This window comes from Saimiri boliviensis, chromosome X (assembly GCF_048565385.1).
Source record: "Saimiri boliviensis isolate mSaiBol1 chromosome X, mSaiBol1.pri, whole genome shotgun sequence".
NCBI lineage: Eukaryota > Metazoa > Chordata > Mammalia > Primates > Cebidae > Saimiri > Saimiri boliviensis.
Genome location: NC_133470.1, coordinates 27,154,533 through 27,171,483, shown reverse-complemented (window position 1 = coordinate 27,171,483; position 16,951 = coordinate 27,154,533). Strand labels below are relative to the sequence as shown.

The 16,951-nt window shown below is 43.6% G+C and overlaps 1 protein-coding gene across 1 annotated transcript; it reads right to left on the bottom strand.

Moving 5' to 3' along the window:
• Positions 1-1,970: 1,970 nt before the first annotated feature.
• On the bottom strand, positions 1,971-7,137 carry MAGEB3 (MAGE family member B3). Its single transcript, XM_003924075.4, has 3 exons — positions 6,977-7,137; positions 6,052-6,153; positions 1,971-3,604 (listed from the first exon to the last, which is right to left on the bottom strand). The coding sequence occupies exon 3, from the start codon at positions 3,541-3,543 to the stop codon at positions 2,503-2,505; it is 1,041 nt and encodes a 346-aa protein (XP_003924124.1). The 5' UTR covers positions 3,544-3,604; positions 6,052-6,153; positions 6,977-7,137; the 3' UTR covers positions 1,971-2,502.
• Between the last annotated feature and the right edge of the window lie 9,814 nt (positions 7,138-16,951).

Genomic DNA, 16,951 nt, shown 5'->3' with positions numbered 1-16,951 from the left:
AGTAGAAATCAGGTTCAGCCACATCCCGTCAAGACTATTGGAGTGAATGCTTGCCTCATTCTTTATTCAGGTCCCTCAACTTGGTATGTGTCAGAGAATAGGACTCCTCCCTCTATTGATTTGAGGTCCAGGAACTCACAAGTCCCTAAGAACTTTGAAGAATAAGTGAGGAAATGCTCAGGCTAGGAACTGTGTCTGGCATGTTGCTCTGCTCTGTCCTCCTATATGAGAGTCTTTTTCTTGGTTCTTGTCCCTTAATTAATGACTTCCTGGGAAATGCCACATCCCTTAAAAGTCTTGACCAGTTTCCCTACAAAAAAATCTTGCAGACAATGCATCCTTGTCCCAGGTGTGATGTAAGATAGGGAAGCTGTAACACAAGGCAGAAGCCCCAGGATAGAAGTCATACTGTCAGAGAAAGAAACACATTGATCTATTTCTTCTCTTTACCAGCATCTTATGTATTTCTCTTGGAAAATATTTAACTTCCTTAAAAAAGGAGGAAACTGTCCAGAATGACAGAATGTGAGACCATGATCTTTTGAGTTTATCTGTCTTTGGTTATGTAATCATATTATCATCAAATATTGTCTTTCTCACCTTTATTCATTCATCTCAATCATTTTGGTAATTTTGTTGCTTTGGTTCTGTATTCCAGTCCAGCAAATTGGGCACAGAAACTTATCACTGGATGTACGTTTGGGAGTAGTGAGAACGAAAGTGAGTAAGGGGACACAGTCTCAGGTTGGGAGGCATGTAACAGAGTGTGCTTTACACTAATTCAGACTAGGGGTCTTGCCCCAGTCCTGTCACTTACCAGCCATGAAAAAATTGGACGCATTAACAGACTGGGCTTCAGACGTTTTTTCTGTGAAGTGGGTTTGATAAAATCTGTTTTGTAGGACTGGTAAAATGTATACAATGTATATAAAGAGTACTTGAGATGTATTGAGACATAAAATAGTGCCAGTTCTTATTATGATTACTTTGTCCCCTGACATTGCAATCCACTACATTGGGCCTTATTTTTCAATGTAGATGTCGGAGATTATGCCATATTCTAGGACAAAGAAAGCTCTATCAGACAGTGCTACTTAGAAAGGAAAACTAATTAATATTTTCTCGTTACTTGATAGATGACTCAATATTAGTATGAGGTAGACTTCCTGAGTAGATGCAACACAGATTCTAAAATGTGTTTCAAGGACCAAAAACTTCCATCTCTTTCAAGTATCCTTCCATCTAAACCACTTTTATTTTCATTCATTTAACCACCTCTCAAAAACTAGACCTTACCTAGAGTATGCCAGATTACACACGAGGTAACCTAATTGAATGTGCTTTTCATGGAACAGGCTCTGGATCCCCCAGCCCAGGGCAAAGAGTGCCAGCACAGTGGCTTCTGGGCCTCCCATCTCCCTTGAGGATATTACCCTTATTTCTCATAAAGTGGCTGGAGATGATGTGCACAAAACACCTAGTGTGTGCTGTGTTTATTTGTATTGGAACAAGAGCACAGGACACATTCCTGCCCCAAGTTCCCCTGGTTTATCCATGATCTTAAAGTAACTGTTAAGAACTGTTTCCCATTCCAAACTTCGTCTCGCGCCTCTGAGAGGCAACATCTGAGAGCCCAGCCCCTGCTCACCATACACAGCCTCATCCAGCCCACCTTGCAGCTCACGTAACTCCCATTGAGGGGCCTGCACTTTCCTTAGGCCCCACAGAGCCTTGATTAGATAATTTATACTTGACTGTTCTCATGTGGAACCACCTCTCTCCCATCTTATCATTTTGGTCTTACCCTTTTGGTCTTAGAGTGCATGTCACCATTTTCCTTAGATGATAGCTGCTTCTTGACCTTGTAATTTTAAGGTCAGGTGCTAGGTCTTCTTTTTCCTAGCCCTCCCAGTACTAGCATGGATCCTTCCAAAAGCAGATGCTCAGTTAATGCTTGAAGAATAAATGAGTGTGTGAGCATGAGGTCTAATTTATTATTATTAAATTCTACATTATTAAATAAGCCAGACATATATGGCTATGTATCTTTCATTTTATTAAAACACAGAGCAAAAACACTTAGGAAACAAAATATTGACCATCTTACTCTCTTTCTATATTTCTTAATCCCGTACATTTTAATGCCCTTTTAAAAAAAAATTCAAGGAAATGCTTATTCTAATTCCAGGTTATTTTGCACCAGATCACTAAATAAGATGGAACTTTTCTCAATCTGTTTTACAAAACAGCAACATTTTTACTCTTAAACCAAAAAACAACAAATGTGACCAATATGAATCCTAAACTTAGATTATAATGTTAAATAAAAGGAACATTTGAAAAATACTCCCCAAAATACAGATAAATCTTCAAATTATCCATTTAGAACTGGAACAAAAAGGTATTATACAGTGTGTTCCCTCCAGTAACACCCAGCCCTTCACTCCTTGGAACAGTGACTGCCCTCTTTAACCACAAAATGAAAAATTTGCTTCAACTTCACTAGGCGTGGGACGAGCTGCTAGCCTTGGCCTTGGAACATTTTCTGCCCATGGCATCACTGCCATCATTGAATGTAGCTGCAGCTAGGGCTTTTTCTTGCTCATCTCTCAAAGCCTCTTCATACCAGAACTGGAATGCACTGGGGACAGTTTGATTGACCTTGGCCCAAAACTCCAGGACTTTCATCTTGCTGGTTTCAGCATGGGCTCTTGAACCCCATAGGAATTCGTAGCGTGCAGGATTAGTGTTGGGCACTTGTCGGTACTCCAGGTATTTAAGCTTCACCAAATCTTGGGTGATGAGCTTTCTGGGCTCCCCAAATATGAAGTGTTTCTTCCCATCATATATTCTCATCTTATTCAGGAATTCCCAGATCTTCTCCTCAGTGGCACAGTTGCCCTTCATGAAGATCACACCCAGAAGATTCAGCAGGAGACCTGTCTTAGGAAACCCCCTGCCACGAGTCACTCTCCCATTGTTGGGGAGATCCATTTTGCTGACGAGGACATAGGAGTCCTTGCTAGAAGCAATTTCTTTTAAGTCAACACCAAATACCACTTCTATATTGAAAGAAGCTTTTTTAAGGATCTCAGGGAAGCGATTTTCATACCTTTTTTGGACAATTTTTAGCATATCTGCTTTCATAATGGGCTTTTTCATTTTGTACATTTCCATCAAGAAGTGCACCAACATATTTGTCTTCCTGGTTACAGGATCTGTGCGAGACCGCACAGTGGAGGATAGGCCCTGAGAAGAGCTTTGCTTTTTCTCAATTTTGCTGTTGGCTCCCTTGCATGGCTTTTTGTGAGAAACATCTACCGATATGGTGGTGGATAGTGCTCTCCAAGGCTTCTTGAGAATGCTACCTGACCTACCAGCAGACTTTTTCTGAATAGTAGCCCCCAAAACAAGAGGGGATGAAAAGGATACTTTTTTCCCCTTAGTTGCGGTGGCCTTAGCACCCTGGCGACCCTGGGTCTGACCACGGGTCTGTTGGCGTTTCTCAGGTGCACGGAGCATATTCTTCTGACCTCGAGGCATGACGGCTATGGTCAAGAACAGCAGGCAGGAGTGTCAGCAGAAGGGCAGGTGATATAGGCACCTGGAGGAGAGAGACAAGGAGAAAAAGAAATCAGCACCTTCAGCAGAGAGGTTCCACTTTGGATTTAAAAGAAGGCCACCTCTGCAGGTTTCGGTGAGAGCACTGCTCTAGAAACCCAGAGGGTTTCTGTTCTGACCAGTGTGTCCTCTGAGAACCTTGTGAAAGTAATTACAGTGTGCCTTAGGCAGCAGCCTGCCAGCTCCGTTCTGTGTATGCTGGGGCCAAGAGGAGCCACAGCAGGTCTAGTTCTTGTGGATCTCCTTTTACTCTGGGGTAGGTTTCTCTCGGCTCGCATTCAGGACCATCCTAAAAACTGTCAGGGCCTGAGTCCCTCCTCTGTGCTGCACCAAATTTGATACCTCCAGCAAATGTCCTCATCTGCTTGGGACCACCCCTGACAGGAGGAACTAGGTGCTAAGAGCATTATGGAAACCTACACTTTCCTGGGCTTATTGGGGTTCTGACACCTCATTCACAGTCCCCACCTTGTCTGTGCGTAGGACCTAGACAGTTGCCTCTGCTGATCTGATGCCCCTCACTTTAGACAAAGGCCCTCAACGACCTAATGCTATGAAAAAGAAAGGTGAGTTCACATACACCAGATCTCCATGCCCAGCCACCTCAGGGATGCACGTGGGGAGTAGGGGACTCTTTGTTGTGTCTTCTTTATGTGGGAGGAGTGATATCACTAGTCCTCATTCAGGGTCCTCACTGTGACTTCTGTAAGACTCTGGGTCTCCTCCCTTTTCCCTCTGCAGAACCGGGGCACATAATTAGTTCAACTTTTCTGTCATTCTCTAGGCAGTAAGGAAGCATCTCAGCCTGATGTTATTCCAAGCCTTCCTGGAGCTGAGAGAAGAGGGATAATTTGTGTGACTCTCCTTTTTAGAGGCAGTGTTCCCTTTAGTTTTCTATCAGGTCTCTGACCTTGACTCCTAGTAGGTCGTGGGACACTTCCCTCCATTAACCAAAGTCCTCTAGCCTCAGAACAAGGTCCTGGACAGGGAAGTCGCCCCCGCCTCCCCCCACCTATGAATACCTTTGCCTGGAGCTTGCAAAATGAGTGCAGGGACATTGTGTTACCACCTCTACTGCAGACATTCCTTCATTACCACTCAGGGCCCTCACCTTGACTCTCTTCCACTTGCTGAACTGGGGCTACTTCCTTAAACCAAGGCCCTTCCCTCTCTGAGACTTTCCAGGTAGATTGTTGTCAGCCTTCAAGATCTTCCCAGGGAAGACCTCAGGGGCAGGAATTAGTGTGGCCCTCTTAGTTTTAGGTTAGGGGATGGTAGTCTGTTTTGTCCACATTCAGGGTCCTGACCATGACTCCAGAAGAGTCCTAAGAATTTGCCTTCTGCCAACAGGATGCTGTGCCATCACCTCCCGATCCTCCCCTTCAAAGCACTTCCAAGGAAGTGAGGACAAGCCTTATCTGTTCACTACTTCCCAGGACTGATGGCTAACAACAGGGGTGGAACTCCATGGGACTCCACTGTTTTGGAGTCGCTGGTCCCTAGATTCTCATTCAGGGTCTTCACCTTGGTATCTTATCACAGCCTGAAATTTCTCCTTCTACTGACCTGAGTTCACCAACCTCCAAAAAAAACCCTCACCTCCCTGAACACTTCCCTTCCTTGATGGGGGAGTTAGGGTCCCCGCTTATGACTACCCCTGTCTGGAGGCTTCTAAACTGGCTAGCAGCAGTGAGACTCTGCCTGAAAAATAAATAAATAAATATAAACAAGGACCACTGGTGCTAAGCAGTGGGATGCTAACCAGTAGGGCTGCTGCCGCTTTCTGTTGACACCCTTCTGGGAAGAGATCCCCTCCTTTAGCACCAGACAGAACTCAACCAGGACCTCCCAGGGTCAACCACAAGGATGAGACTTTGTGGGTTCCCCTTCATAATGGGCAAGGAGTGGTCCCTTCAGTCCCTGCTCAGGGTTCTTACCTTTACTCCAGATCAGTTCTAAGAATTCATGCTAGGCTGTGGACCCAACTGAAGCTACTACACCTGTCAGGCCAATAGCCACACTTTCAAAGCAGAAGTGAGAATGAGCCACATCTCGCTCAGGGTCTCCAAGGGCTGACAGCAGGAGGTGAGACTCTGGGACCCCTGCTGTTCTGGAGTCAGTGGTCCCTAGGTCCTTATTCAGGGTTCTCACTTTGATACTAGTGGAGCAGAGTAATTCCTCTACTGAGCGAAGTCCGCCAACCTCCAAAGCTCTCCCCTCCCATAGTCCTTAGAGGGGAAGTCTAGGCATGTTATCAGGCCGTGACCTGGGGCCTCCCAGACCTGAAAACAGGGTTTGTGAGACTGTTTGGCAGGCCGCTCTTTTGGAGAGAGGTTCCCTGGTTAGCACCAATGGTCCTCACTTTTTTTTTTGAGACAGGGCCTTACTCTGTCTCCCAGGCTGACATGTAGTGGGGCAATCTCGGCTCACTGCAATCTCCATCTCGTGGTCCTCGAACTCCTGGGCTCAAGTGATGCGGCTGGCTTTGGCCTCCCAAAATGCTGAGATTACAAGCATGAGCCACAGCCCTGCCTTAAAAAAAACTGTTTATTTTGAGAAAGTGTCTCGGTCTGTCACCTAGGCTGGAGCACAGTGGTGCGACCTTGGCTCACTGCAGCCTCCACCCCTAGGGCTTAAGCTATCTTCCCACCTCAATCTCCTGAGTAGCTGGGACAACAGGGGTGCACCACTGCTGTTCAGCTTTTTTTTTTTTTTTTTTTTTTTTTACAGAGTCTCTCTCTGTCTCCAGGCTGGATTGCAGTGGCTCAACATCCACTCACTGCAACCTCCACCTCCCGGGTCCAAGCAATTCTCCTGCCTCAGCCTCCCAGTAGCTGGGCCTACAGATGTGTGCCACCATGCCTGGTTAATTTTTGTATTTTTAGTAGAGACGGGGGTTTCACCATATTGGCCAGAATGGTCTCGAACTCCTGACCTTGTGATCCTCCCACCTAGCATCCCAAAGTGCTGGAATTATAGGCGTGAGCCACCACCCCTGGTCCTTTTTTAATTTTTGTATTTTTTTTGTACAGTTTTTCGCCATGCTGCCCTGGCTCGTTTTGAATTCCTGGTCTCAAGCAATCTACTCGCCTCGGTCTCCCAATGTGCTGGGATTACAGGTGTGAGACACCACATTCAGCTTGGTCTTAATCTTGACTGTAATTAGGGCCAAGATACCTCTGAAGAACTGAAGCTGCCTTATTACACAAAGCCCTCCCATCCCTGAGACCCTCAGGCTGAAATGAGAGGCATGGCAGTTTTATAGTTCTGCCTGGGGCTTTCCAGGGTGAAAAACATGGATTGGGCTGCATGAAGTCCCCTCATTTGTGGGCTTAGTTTTCCCTTTTATACTTACTCAAGAATCTCACTTCACTGCTGGCCAGTCCTGGGACTCCACCTTCTATGCCATGAATTCTGCTCAGATCAAAGTCCTCTGAGATCTAGGCTGAAGTTTGGATGAGCCACATTAGGCCAGGGATGTTTGGATCCTGTGAGGTCAGACAGTAGAGTCGGGTTTCTATGGGGCATCACTGTTCTATGTCCTCCTGTTCTTCATTCAAGGTCTTCCATGATATCTGCCAGACCTTGGGATCCTCCCTCTACTTAACTGAGGTCACATTAGGTCAAAACTCTCACTTTGCTGAGAACTATGAAGGGTAAAATAGAGGACTCTTGATGTGACTGCACTGCCTGGGGCATTCTAGGCTGAAAACAGGTTTGGGTAGATCCTGAATGACCCTCTAATTTTTGGTGTGATGGTCTTTCCAGTATTTATTCATGAATGGCCTCCTTATTTACTCTTGTCTCTCGGATTAAAGGCTTCCTGGGAAATGCCACAAAACCTTGCAAGTCTGTGTCTCAGTTAATGTGAGATAAGGAAAGTATAATATGAAGCAGGGAGTCCAGGGTATGGGGTGGGTTGTCAGAGAAAAATGATGCTGATTTATTCTTTTCAATAGCCAGCATTAGCCTCTTATGTGACTTCTGTTTTAATTGATTTACTTCTTAATGGAAAGGAGCTGTTCAGGATGACTGTGTGGTCCTTGATTTTCAGGTTATCTGACTGTGCATATGTAGATAATCATATTGTCACTGAATAATATCTTTCTCCTCTTTATTCATAGTTTTCATTTATTTTAATATTCTTTTTTTTTTTTTTTTTTTTTTGAGACGGAGTTTCGCTCTTGTTACCCAGGCTGGAGTGCAATGGCGCGATCTCGGCTCACCGCAACCTCCGCCTCCTGGGCTCAGGCAATTCTCCTGCCTCAGCCTCCTGAGTAGCTGGGATTACAGGCACGCGCCACCATGCCCAGCTAATTTTTTGTATTTTTAGTAGAGACGGGGTTTCACCTTGTTGACCAGGATGGTCTCGATCTCTTGACCTCGTGATCCACCCGCCTCGGCCTCCCAAAGTGCTGGGATTACAGGCTTGAGCCACCGCGCCCGGCCTATTTTAATATTCTTAATTGCTTTGGCTATGTATTCCAATCCAATTCTTTGCACACAGAATCCTTTTTAACCCCTGAGATGCGTTTGGGAGTATTGAGGAGAAAAGTGAATTATGGAATACAAAGTCTGCTCGAGGCAAAGAGGAACAGAATGAAGAGTGTGGGCTCTAGAAGAATTCAGAACAGTAGTCTAGTCCCAGCCCTGTCACTTACCCTGTGAACTTGAGCATATTACCAAACTCCAAACAAAGAAATTGTAATCAAACAAAATGATGCTTTCAAGGAAAATTATACAATTTTTAAAGTGTTTGTGGAAGAGCCTTCTCCAATTAGATACAACTCAAGTCTCAAAATTTTTGTCAATGACCAATATTTTTTTCTAAATCCTAGATAACCTTCCATGTTAACCACCACTGTTGTGATTTTTCTTTTTTCTCTTTTGAGATGGAGTCTCACTCTATAATCCAAGTTGGAGTGCAGAGGCACAATTTTGGCTCACTGCATCCTCTGCCTCTGGGTTCAAGTGATTCTCCTGCCTCAGTCTCCCTAGTATCTGGGATTACAGGTGCCCACCACCATGCCCAGCTAATTTTTTTATTTTTTGTAGAAATGGCATTTCATCACGTTGGCCAGGCGGGTCTCCAACTCCTCATCTGAAGTGATCCACCCACCTCACCTCCCAAAGGGCTGGGATTACAGGCATGAGCCACCATGTCTGGCCACACCCCTGTTGAATACCCTTTTAAGAGTGCAGGCTCCTAAGTCTCCAACCTAGGACAAAGAGTGCCAGCATAATGGCTTCTGGGCATCTTACCTCCATTGAAGCTATCATCTCCCTTATTTCTCAGAAACTCACTGGAGATGATGTACATACAACACCTAGGTTGTGCACTGTGTTAGACTGTGCTGGGATAGGGATGTAGAACACTTTTCACTTCTGTCCTAGGTAGAGATTCTATCTGGTTTTCCCACAACAGGAAAGTGAGTGTTAGGGACAGTTTCCCATTCCAGGCTTAGTCTCTCAACACTGAAATGCACCAACGGTATAAAGCACCTAGTTTGTGTACTGTGACTGTGTTCTCCTGCACTGGGACAAGAGCACAGGACACATTCCATCCCTGTCCCAGGTGCAGATTCTCTCTGGTTTCTCAGTTACCACAAAATAACTGTTAAGAACTACTTACCATTCCAGGTTTTGTCTCACACCTCTGAGAGGCACCATCTGAAGGCCTGGCCCCTCCCACAGCCTCATCCAGCCCCTACCAAGTAGTTTCCCTTAAAATTACCTCCCACTAGGGGACTCGAGGTTTCCTTACACTCTAAACTGCCTCGCCTCAGGTCATTTATACTTGATTTCTCTCATCTCAAACCTCCTCTTTTCCTTATTCCTCCTTTGTACTTGTTCTTTAAGTCCTAGAGAGTACCTCATCATCTTTTTTTGTTTTATGACAGCTGCTACTAGACTCTAAAATTAAATGGGCAAGAAATTGATTTGTTTTGGGGCAAACATTCCCAGTACTTACATGAAATCTTCCAAAGAGCTGATGCTCAATTAACAATTAAGGAATAAACAAGAGAGTGAGTGTGAAATCTAATAAATTAGGATTTAATCTCTTCTACATTCTTTAATAATCTAAGCAAATCAAAATGTATAACTCTTAATTTTATAAGAAGAAAGACTAAAAAGAATCTGGTAAACCAATAATAGATAACCTTCAAAAAATTTCTTTTTGATCTCAATAATTTTTTTTTTTTTTTTTTTTTTTTTTTTTTTTTTTTTTTTGAGACGGTGTTTCTCTGTTGTTACCCAGGCTGGAGTGCAATGGCGCGATCTCGGCTCACCGCAACCTCCGCCTCCTGGGTTCAAGCAATTCTCCTGCCTCAGCCTCCCGAGTAGCTGGGACTACAGGCGTGCACCACTCATGCCCGGCTAATTTTTGTATTTTTAGTAGAGGCGGGGTTTCACCTTGCCGACCAAGATGGTCTCGATCTCTTGACCTTGTGATCCACCCGCCTCGGCCTCCCAGAGTGCTGGGATTATAGGCGTGAGCCACCGTGCCCGGCCTGATCTCAATAATTTTTAAGTGTTCATTCATGTTTCCAAGATAATCACTACCCAAGAAAAATCACTATTTACATGACATTTCTCCAAAGAAGGCATAAAAATGTCCAATAGATATACAAAGATGAGCTCAACATGACTAACCATCAGGGAAATGCAAATCAAAACCACAGTGAGATATCACCTCATATGAAAGGCTATTAGAAAAAAAAGAAAAAAAAAAAAACAACCAAACAAAAACCCACTGGAGATGAGTGTTGGCAAGAGTGTGGAGAAAATGGAACCCTTATACTCTGTTGGTGGGAATGCAAATTGTTACAGCCATTATGGGATACAGTATCAGCTTTCTAAAAAAATTGAAAATGGACTACTATGTGACCCAGCAATCCCTCGTCTGGCCATAAGGAAATGAAATCATCACCTCCTATAGATATCTGTGCTCCCATGTTTACTGCAGTAATATTCTCAATGACCAAGATGTGGAAACAAAGTGTTTGTCAATGGATGAATGGATAAAGGATTGTGGTATACACGTACAATGAAACAGAAAACCAGATACTGCACGTTCTTTGTGGGAGTTAAACATTGAGTACACATGGACACAAAGGGAACAACAGATACTAGGTTCTACTTGAAGGTGGAGGGTGGGAGGTGGGTGAGGATGGAAAAACTGCCTATTGTGTACTATGCTTATTACCTGGGTGATGAAATGATCTGTATACCAAACCCCTACAACATGCAATTTACCTATATAACAACCTACACATATACCCCTGAAATGAAGATAGGATTTTTAAAAATGTTATTTAGCCTTGAAAAGAAAGAGATTCTGTCATTGTAACAACACAGATGAACTTGGGGGGCATTATGCTGAGTGAAATAAACCAGATACAGAAAGAAAAATGCTGCATGCTATTAATATCTCTTATATGTAGAGTCTAAAGAGAAAAAAAGTTAAATACATAGCCAAAGAGAATAAAACGGTGGTTACCACAGGCAGGGTGGGGAGAGGATGCAGAGATGCGTGTCAAACAGTACAAAGTTGCAGCTTTGTAGGATGAATAAATCTAGAGATATACGCGCCATTGCACTCCAGCGTGGGTAACAAGAGTGAAACTGCGTCTCAAAAAAACAAAACAAAAAAACAAAAACCTAGAGATCTAAAGTAAAGTATGAGGACTATAGTTAGTAATATTGTATTGCATACTGCAAATTTCCTAAGAGTAGATTTTAGGGGCTTTTACAACAAAACAAGGTAACTATATGTTACAATGGATTATATTAAATTGCTTACCTGTAGTAAGCATTTCACTATGTACTGTAATGCATTGCTTAACAAGGAGGATACTTTCTGAGAAATGTGTTGTTAGGCAATTTCATTGTTATGCAAATATAATGGAGTATACTTACACAAACCTAGGTGGTATAGCCTACTACACACATAGGCTATTTGATATAGCCTATTGCTCCTAGGTTACGAACCTTTATAGCATGTGACTGTACTGAATACTGAAGGCAACCGTAACACGGTGCTAAGTATTTGTGTACCTAAACATAGACAAGGTACAGTAAAAAATCGGGTATAAAACATGGTTAAAAATCGTACACCTGTATAGGGTATTTACCACTAACGCAGCTTGCAGAACTGGAAGTTGCCTTGAGTGACCCAGTGATTGAATAGTGAGTAAATGTGAAGGCCTAGGACATTACTGTACACTTACAGACTTTAGACTTTATAAACATTGTACATTTAGGCTACACTAAATTTTCAAAAGTAGTTTCCTTTCTTTAACAGTAAATTAACCTTAGCTTACTGTGACTTTTTTTTGCTTTATAAACTTCTTAGTATTTTTAGCTTTTTGACTCTTTTGTAGTAACAGTTAGCTCAAAACATAAACACACTGTGCAACTGTACAAAAATATTTTCTTTATATTATTTTATAATCTTTTTTCTATTTTTACTTTTTAAATGTTTAAACTTTTTTGTTATAAATGAACAAAAAAGCACACCCATTAGCCTAGGCCTACACAGGGTCAGGATCATCAATGTCACTATCTTCTACCTCCACATCTTGTCCCCCTGGAAGGTCTTCAGGAACAGTAACACGCATGGAGCTGTCATCTCCTAGGATAACGGCATCTTCTGGAACACCTCCTGAAGGACCTGCCTGAGGCTGTTTTTACAGTTAACATTTTTTTATTAGTAGGAGTGCACACTAAAATAATGATAAAAGTAATGCCTGTAATCCCAGCACTTTGGGAGGTTGAGGCGGGCAGATCACCTCCAGGGAGGTCAGGAGTTCCAGATCAGCCTCGCCAACATGGTGAAATTCCATCTCTACTAAAAATCCAAAAATTAGCTGGGCATGGTGGCAGGCCCCTGTAATCCCAGCTACTCAGGTAGCTGAGGTAGGAGAATTGCTTGAACCCAGGAGGCAGAGATTGCAATGAGCTGAGATTGCACCACTGCACTCCAGTTTAGACAACAGAGCAAGATCCCATCTCATTTATTACTACTTTGAATATTACTACATATTAGTTAATATTGATATTTTAATATTACTACCTATTAATATTACTACTGATTTAATATTACTAGAATATTATTACTACTACCACCCCATCTTAATTCTTATTGCTTTTAATGGCAAAAAAATGTAATTTACTTTTGCACCAGCCTAATTTTTTTAAAAGGATACTATAAAAAAGGTATAAACCAGTAACATAGTTGTTTATTGTCAGTATCAAGTGCTATGTACTGCACATAATTGTATGTGCTACATTTTATAGACCTGGTAGTGCGGTATGTATTTCATCAGCATCACCACACACATGTAAGTAATGCAGTTTTTTAGCTCCATTATAATCTTATAAGACCATCATATATGTGGTCCTGACTGAAACATCACCATGTGGTGCATGGCCATTTCGTATATCAACACATCCTTCTGTACAACTTAAATTTATACAATAAAAAAAGTCCTTCTTCACAGGACATGTTATCTTGTTCTGGACCACAAAGAGATCTAAGAATTTTCAATTTGTTGATAAAAATACCAGCACTTTTACATTTATATATGGAAAATAGAAATACGTATGTATCCATGTTATTCATAAACACAGATACTGAGCTAAATAAATCTATTAAAAGGAATACATTTTAAAAGTATCAAAAATTAAAAAAAAAGATACATTTCTAGTTATTCAAGTAGAGCAAAAACAAAAGGAAAACAGTGTGTTTGCCCTAGGTCCAAATTAGCTCTCCACTACTTAGAATGTTGACTTTTTTTTTTAATTACACTTTAAGTTCTGAGATACATGTGCAGAACATGCAGTTTTGTTACATAGGTATACACATGCCATGGTGGCTTGCTGCACCTATCAACCCGTCATCTACATTAGGTTATTTCTCCTAATTACAAAGTGAAGAATCTGTCTCAGATCTCACTAGATGTAGGAGGAGTGTCTGGGCGTGGCTCTGGTATGTGCCCTGGTCATGGCAGTAACACCAGCCCTGGATGCAGCTCTGGCTCAGGCTCTCTCTGCCTCATCTTTCAAGGCCGTTCTATCCAGCCATGGAATTTAGGACCTCCAAGGGTCGACAGCAGGGCCTGAACTCTTCGGCACCCCAGTGTTCTGGGTGAGTGCTTTCTTAATTCCTTTTAAGGGATCTGGCATTTGTATCTAACAGATCTTGGGCCTTATCTCTCTCCTGACCTGAGCTTGCCCTCCTTAGGCCAAAGCTCTCAAGTTCCTGACAACTGTGAAAACTAAAGGAGAGGATGTTCAGCCTGACAGTTCTGCCTGGGACCCTCTAGGGCTGAAAGCAGGCAGGGGCTGGTCTTTTTGTAGTAACGAATATTCTGCCGTGTTTGTTTTACCAGTCCTGATTTATGTATGTCCTCATACAGGCTCTTGCCAGTGGGATTAAAGGCTTCCTGGGAAATGCCACATCTCTGCAAACTGTTGAGTAGTGCCCTCTCTGCAATCCTTTCAAAGAACAGGTCCCTGCCCTAGGACTGATGTAATATGGGAAATCTACAATCACAAGGCAAGGGGCCCAGGATAGGTGGTAGGTTGTAAGAGAAAAAAAACAAATGTTGATCTCCTATTCTTGCCCAGGCAGATTTAGGATCTCATGTAACTTCTCTCCTGATATATTTACTTTTTATAAGGAAGCGGCTGAGTCAGATGCTTTTTTTTGTACCCCTCATCTTTTGAATTTATTGGACATCACATAGGTATGTAATCCTGTCATCAAAATATTATCTTTTCCTTACTCAAACCTCCCATTTATTTTGAGATTTTTATTGTTCTGGCTGTATATTACAGTCCAATACTTTGGCCACAGTCTTTCTTTTTATGGCTTATACATTTTGCAGTGATGAGAGGAAAAGTCAATTAAGAGATAAGGTCATCCTTAGTCTAAGAGGAGTAGCCCAGTGTGGGCTTTTGACTAACTCAGACCAGGGTCCTAGTCCCAGTCCTGTCATTACTAGCAACGTGAACTTAGACGCATTACTAAATCCTATGAGCCTCAGGTTCTGCATCCATGAAATGGGTTTGGTAAGCTCTGTCTGGTAGAACTGGCAGGATGTGGGTAATGAATGGAAAGCACTTGGCACACTGATTGACGTGTATTGGATCTCTTCTGCTGACTGGTAGCTGAACTTTCAGACCAAAGATTTCCCCTCCCCTAGACCTTATATAAAAAAGTGATGGGCTGCCTCCCCTCACAGCCCTGCTCTGAGTCTTCTAAGGCTGATATCAAAGGGTAAGGCATGATACTTTTTTGTCCCATCTATTCAAGGCTATGCTGTCCCCCCAGTCTCCACTCAGATTCCCTGATTTCACTCCTGGCAGTGCCTGAGGATCCCTTTCTTCTTGACCTGGCACCATCTCTTCATAGTGAGGCCCACACTTTCCTGAGATACAAGAGACAGCAAGGGCTTCATCTGGCTACATACCTGCCAATGCTCTTACAAGAATGAAACCTGTGGCAGGCAGTTCAAGGCCCTATGATGGGTGGCTCTATGCAGGGTCCCAACTCAGGGTCCTACATTTTGAACTTCTGGACAGGCCTAAGATTTCTTTTTCTGTTGATGTGAGACTACCACCCTAAGATCAAGACCCTCACTTCCCTTGTTACCCCTGAGTAGGACCTGATGGGTATCTCCACCTGACATTTCTGCTTGGGGTCTCTGAGGGCTGAAGTAGGGAGGATTCTGTGTGGTTCCTACTGATGTGGGGTCTGTGGTACCATACCCTTCATTGTCCTTATCCTTATTCCTGTCACACCCTGGGCAAATCCTCCCTGTCTTGACTTGAGGCCTATCTTCCCATATGAAGGAAATTGAAGACCAATTCCCTTTTACACCCTAAAAAGAAGGAAAATTTGCTTCATATTGCCATAACTGCTCATGTTCTCCCTGGGCTAAGAGGAGTGGAAGAAATCTGTGTTGCCCCCACCATTATGGGGTAGGTGTTCACCTCAGTCTTCAGGGTCCTCACATTGACTTCTGCAACAACCTAGAAATCTCTCTGCTGACCTGAGGCTGCCCCCTTTGTTAATATTTTTCACCTCTGTGAGATTACCTGGGAAGAAGTGAGTATGATACATCATGTCACATCCAGCTCTCAGGTCTGACAATAGGGACAAGGTTCTATGTGACCTTCATCCTTATGGAAAGAATCCTCTCATTGTCACTCAGTGTTATCATGTTGACTCCTGTTAAGGAGCCAATCTCCTCCTCCTACTGAATGGGGCCTCCCCTATTAGTCCAAGGACTTCATGTCCCTGAGACCACTCTCCCTCCTCAGCAAATGTGGGGTATCCTCAGCCTGAAAGAGCTATGCTTATGGCCTTCCCAGGGCATAACTTTCTTTCTTTCTTTGAGATGGAGTCTTGCTCTGTTGCCCAAGCTGGAGTGTAGTGGTGCGATCTCAGCTCACTTCAAGCTTTGCCTCACAGGATCAAGCAATTCTTCCTGCCTTAGCCTCCCAAGTAGTTGGGATTACAGGCGCCCACCACCATGTCCAGATAACTTTTGTATTTTTCAAGTAGAGATAGGGTTTTCCCATGTTGGCTAGGCTGGTCTTGAACTCCTGACCTCAAGTGATCCACCCACCTCGGCCTCCCAAAGTGCTAGGATTACAGAAGTGAGCCACTGTGCCTGGCCAGGCATAACTTTCTGAGGATATTTTTGTTCTCTGTTCAACTCTCTGGCGCCTCTTTCCTCATTTGACATTTTTACCTTAACACCTATCACGGCCTGGGATTCTACTCTCTGCTTAACTGGGAGGCCAGCATGTAAATCAAGTCTCTCATCTCCTCAAGATCTCCAGGAAGAAGTCAAGGGCACTTGGGCCTGCCAGCTCTTCCCTGGGCCTCCTAGGGCTAATAGCAAAGGAATGACTAGAGGCAGCCCTGCCAGTTATGGTTTGAGTGGTCCCCATATCCACATGCCAGGCCTTCACCTAGACGAGGCACCCCCAAACTTTACACAGGGGGCCAGTTCACTGTCCCTCAGACAGTTGGAGGGCCACCACATACTGTGCTCCTCTCACGGACCACCAATGAAAGAGGTGCCCCTTCCTGAAGTGCGGCGGGGAGCCAGATAAATGGCCTCAGGGGGCCACATGCGGCCCGCAGTCCGTAGTTTGGGGACGCCTGACCTAGACTCTACATCCCTCCTGGGACTCCGTTCCCTGCTGACCTGAGGCCACGGCATTCAGACCAAAGTCCTCACCTTGCTGGGACCTGAATTGGAAGTCAGTGTCCACCAGGACAGTTCTGGACTTCACAAGACTAACAATTGGA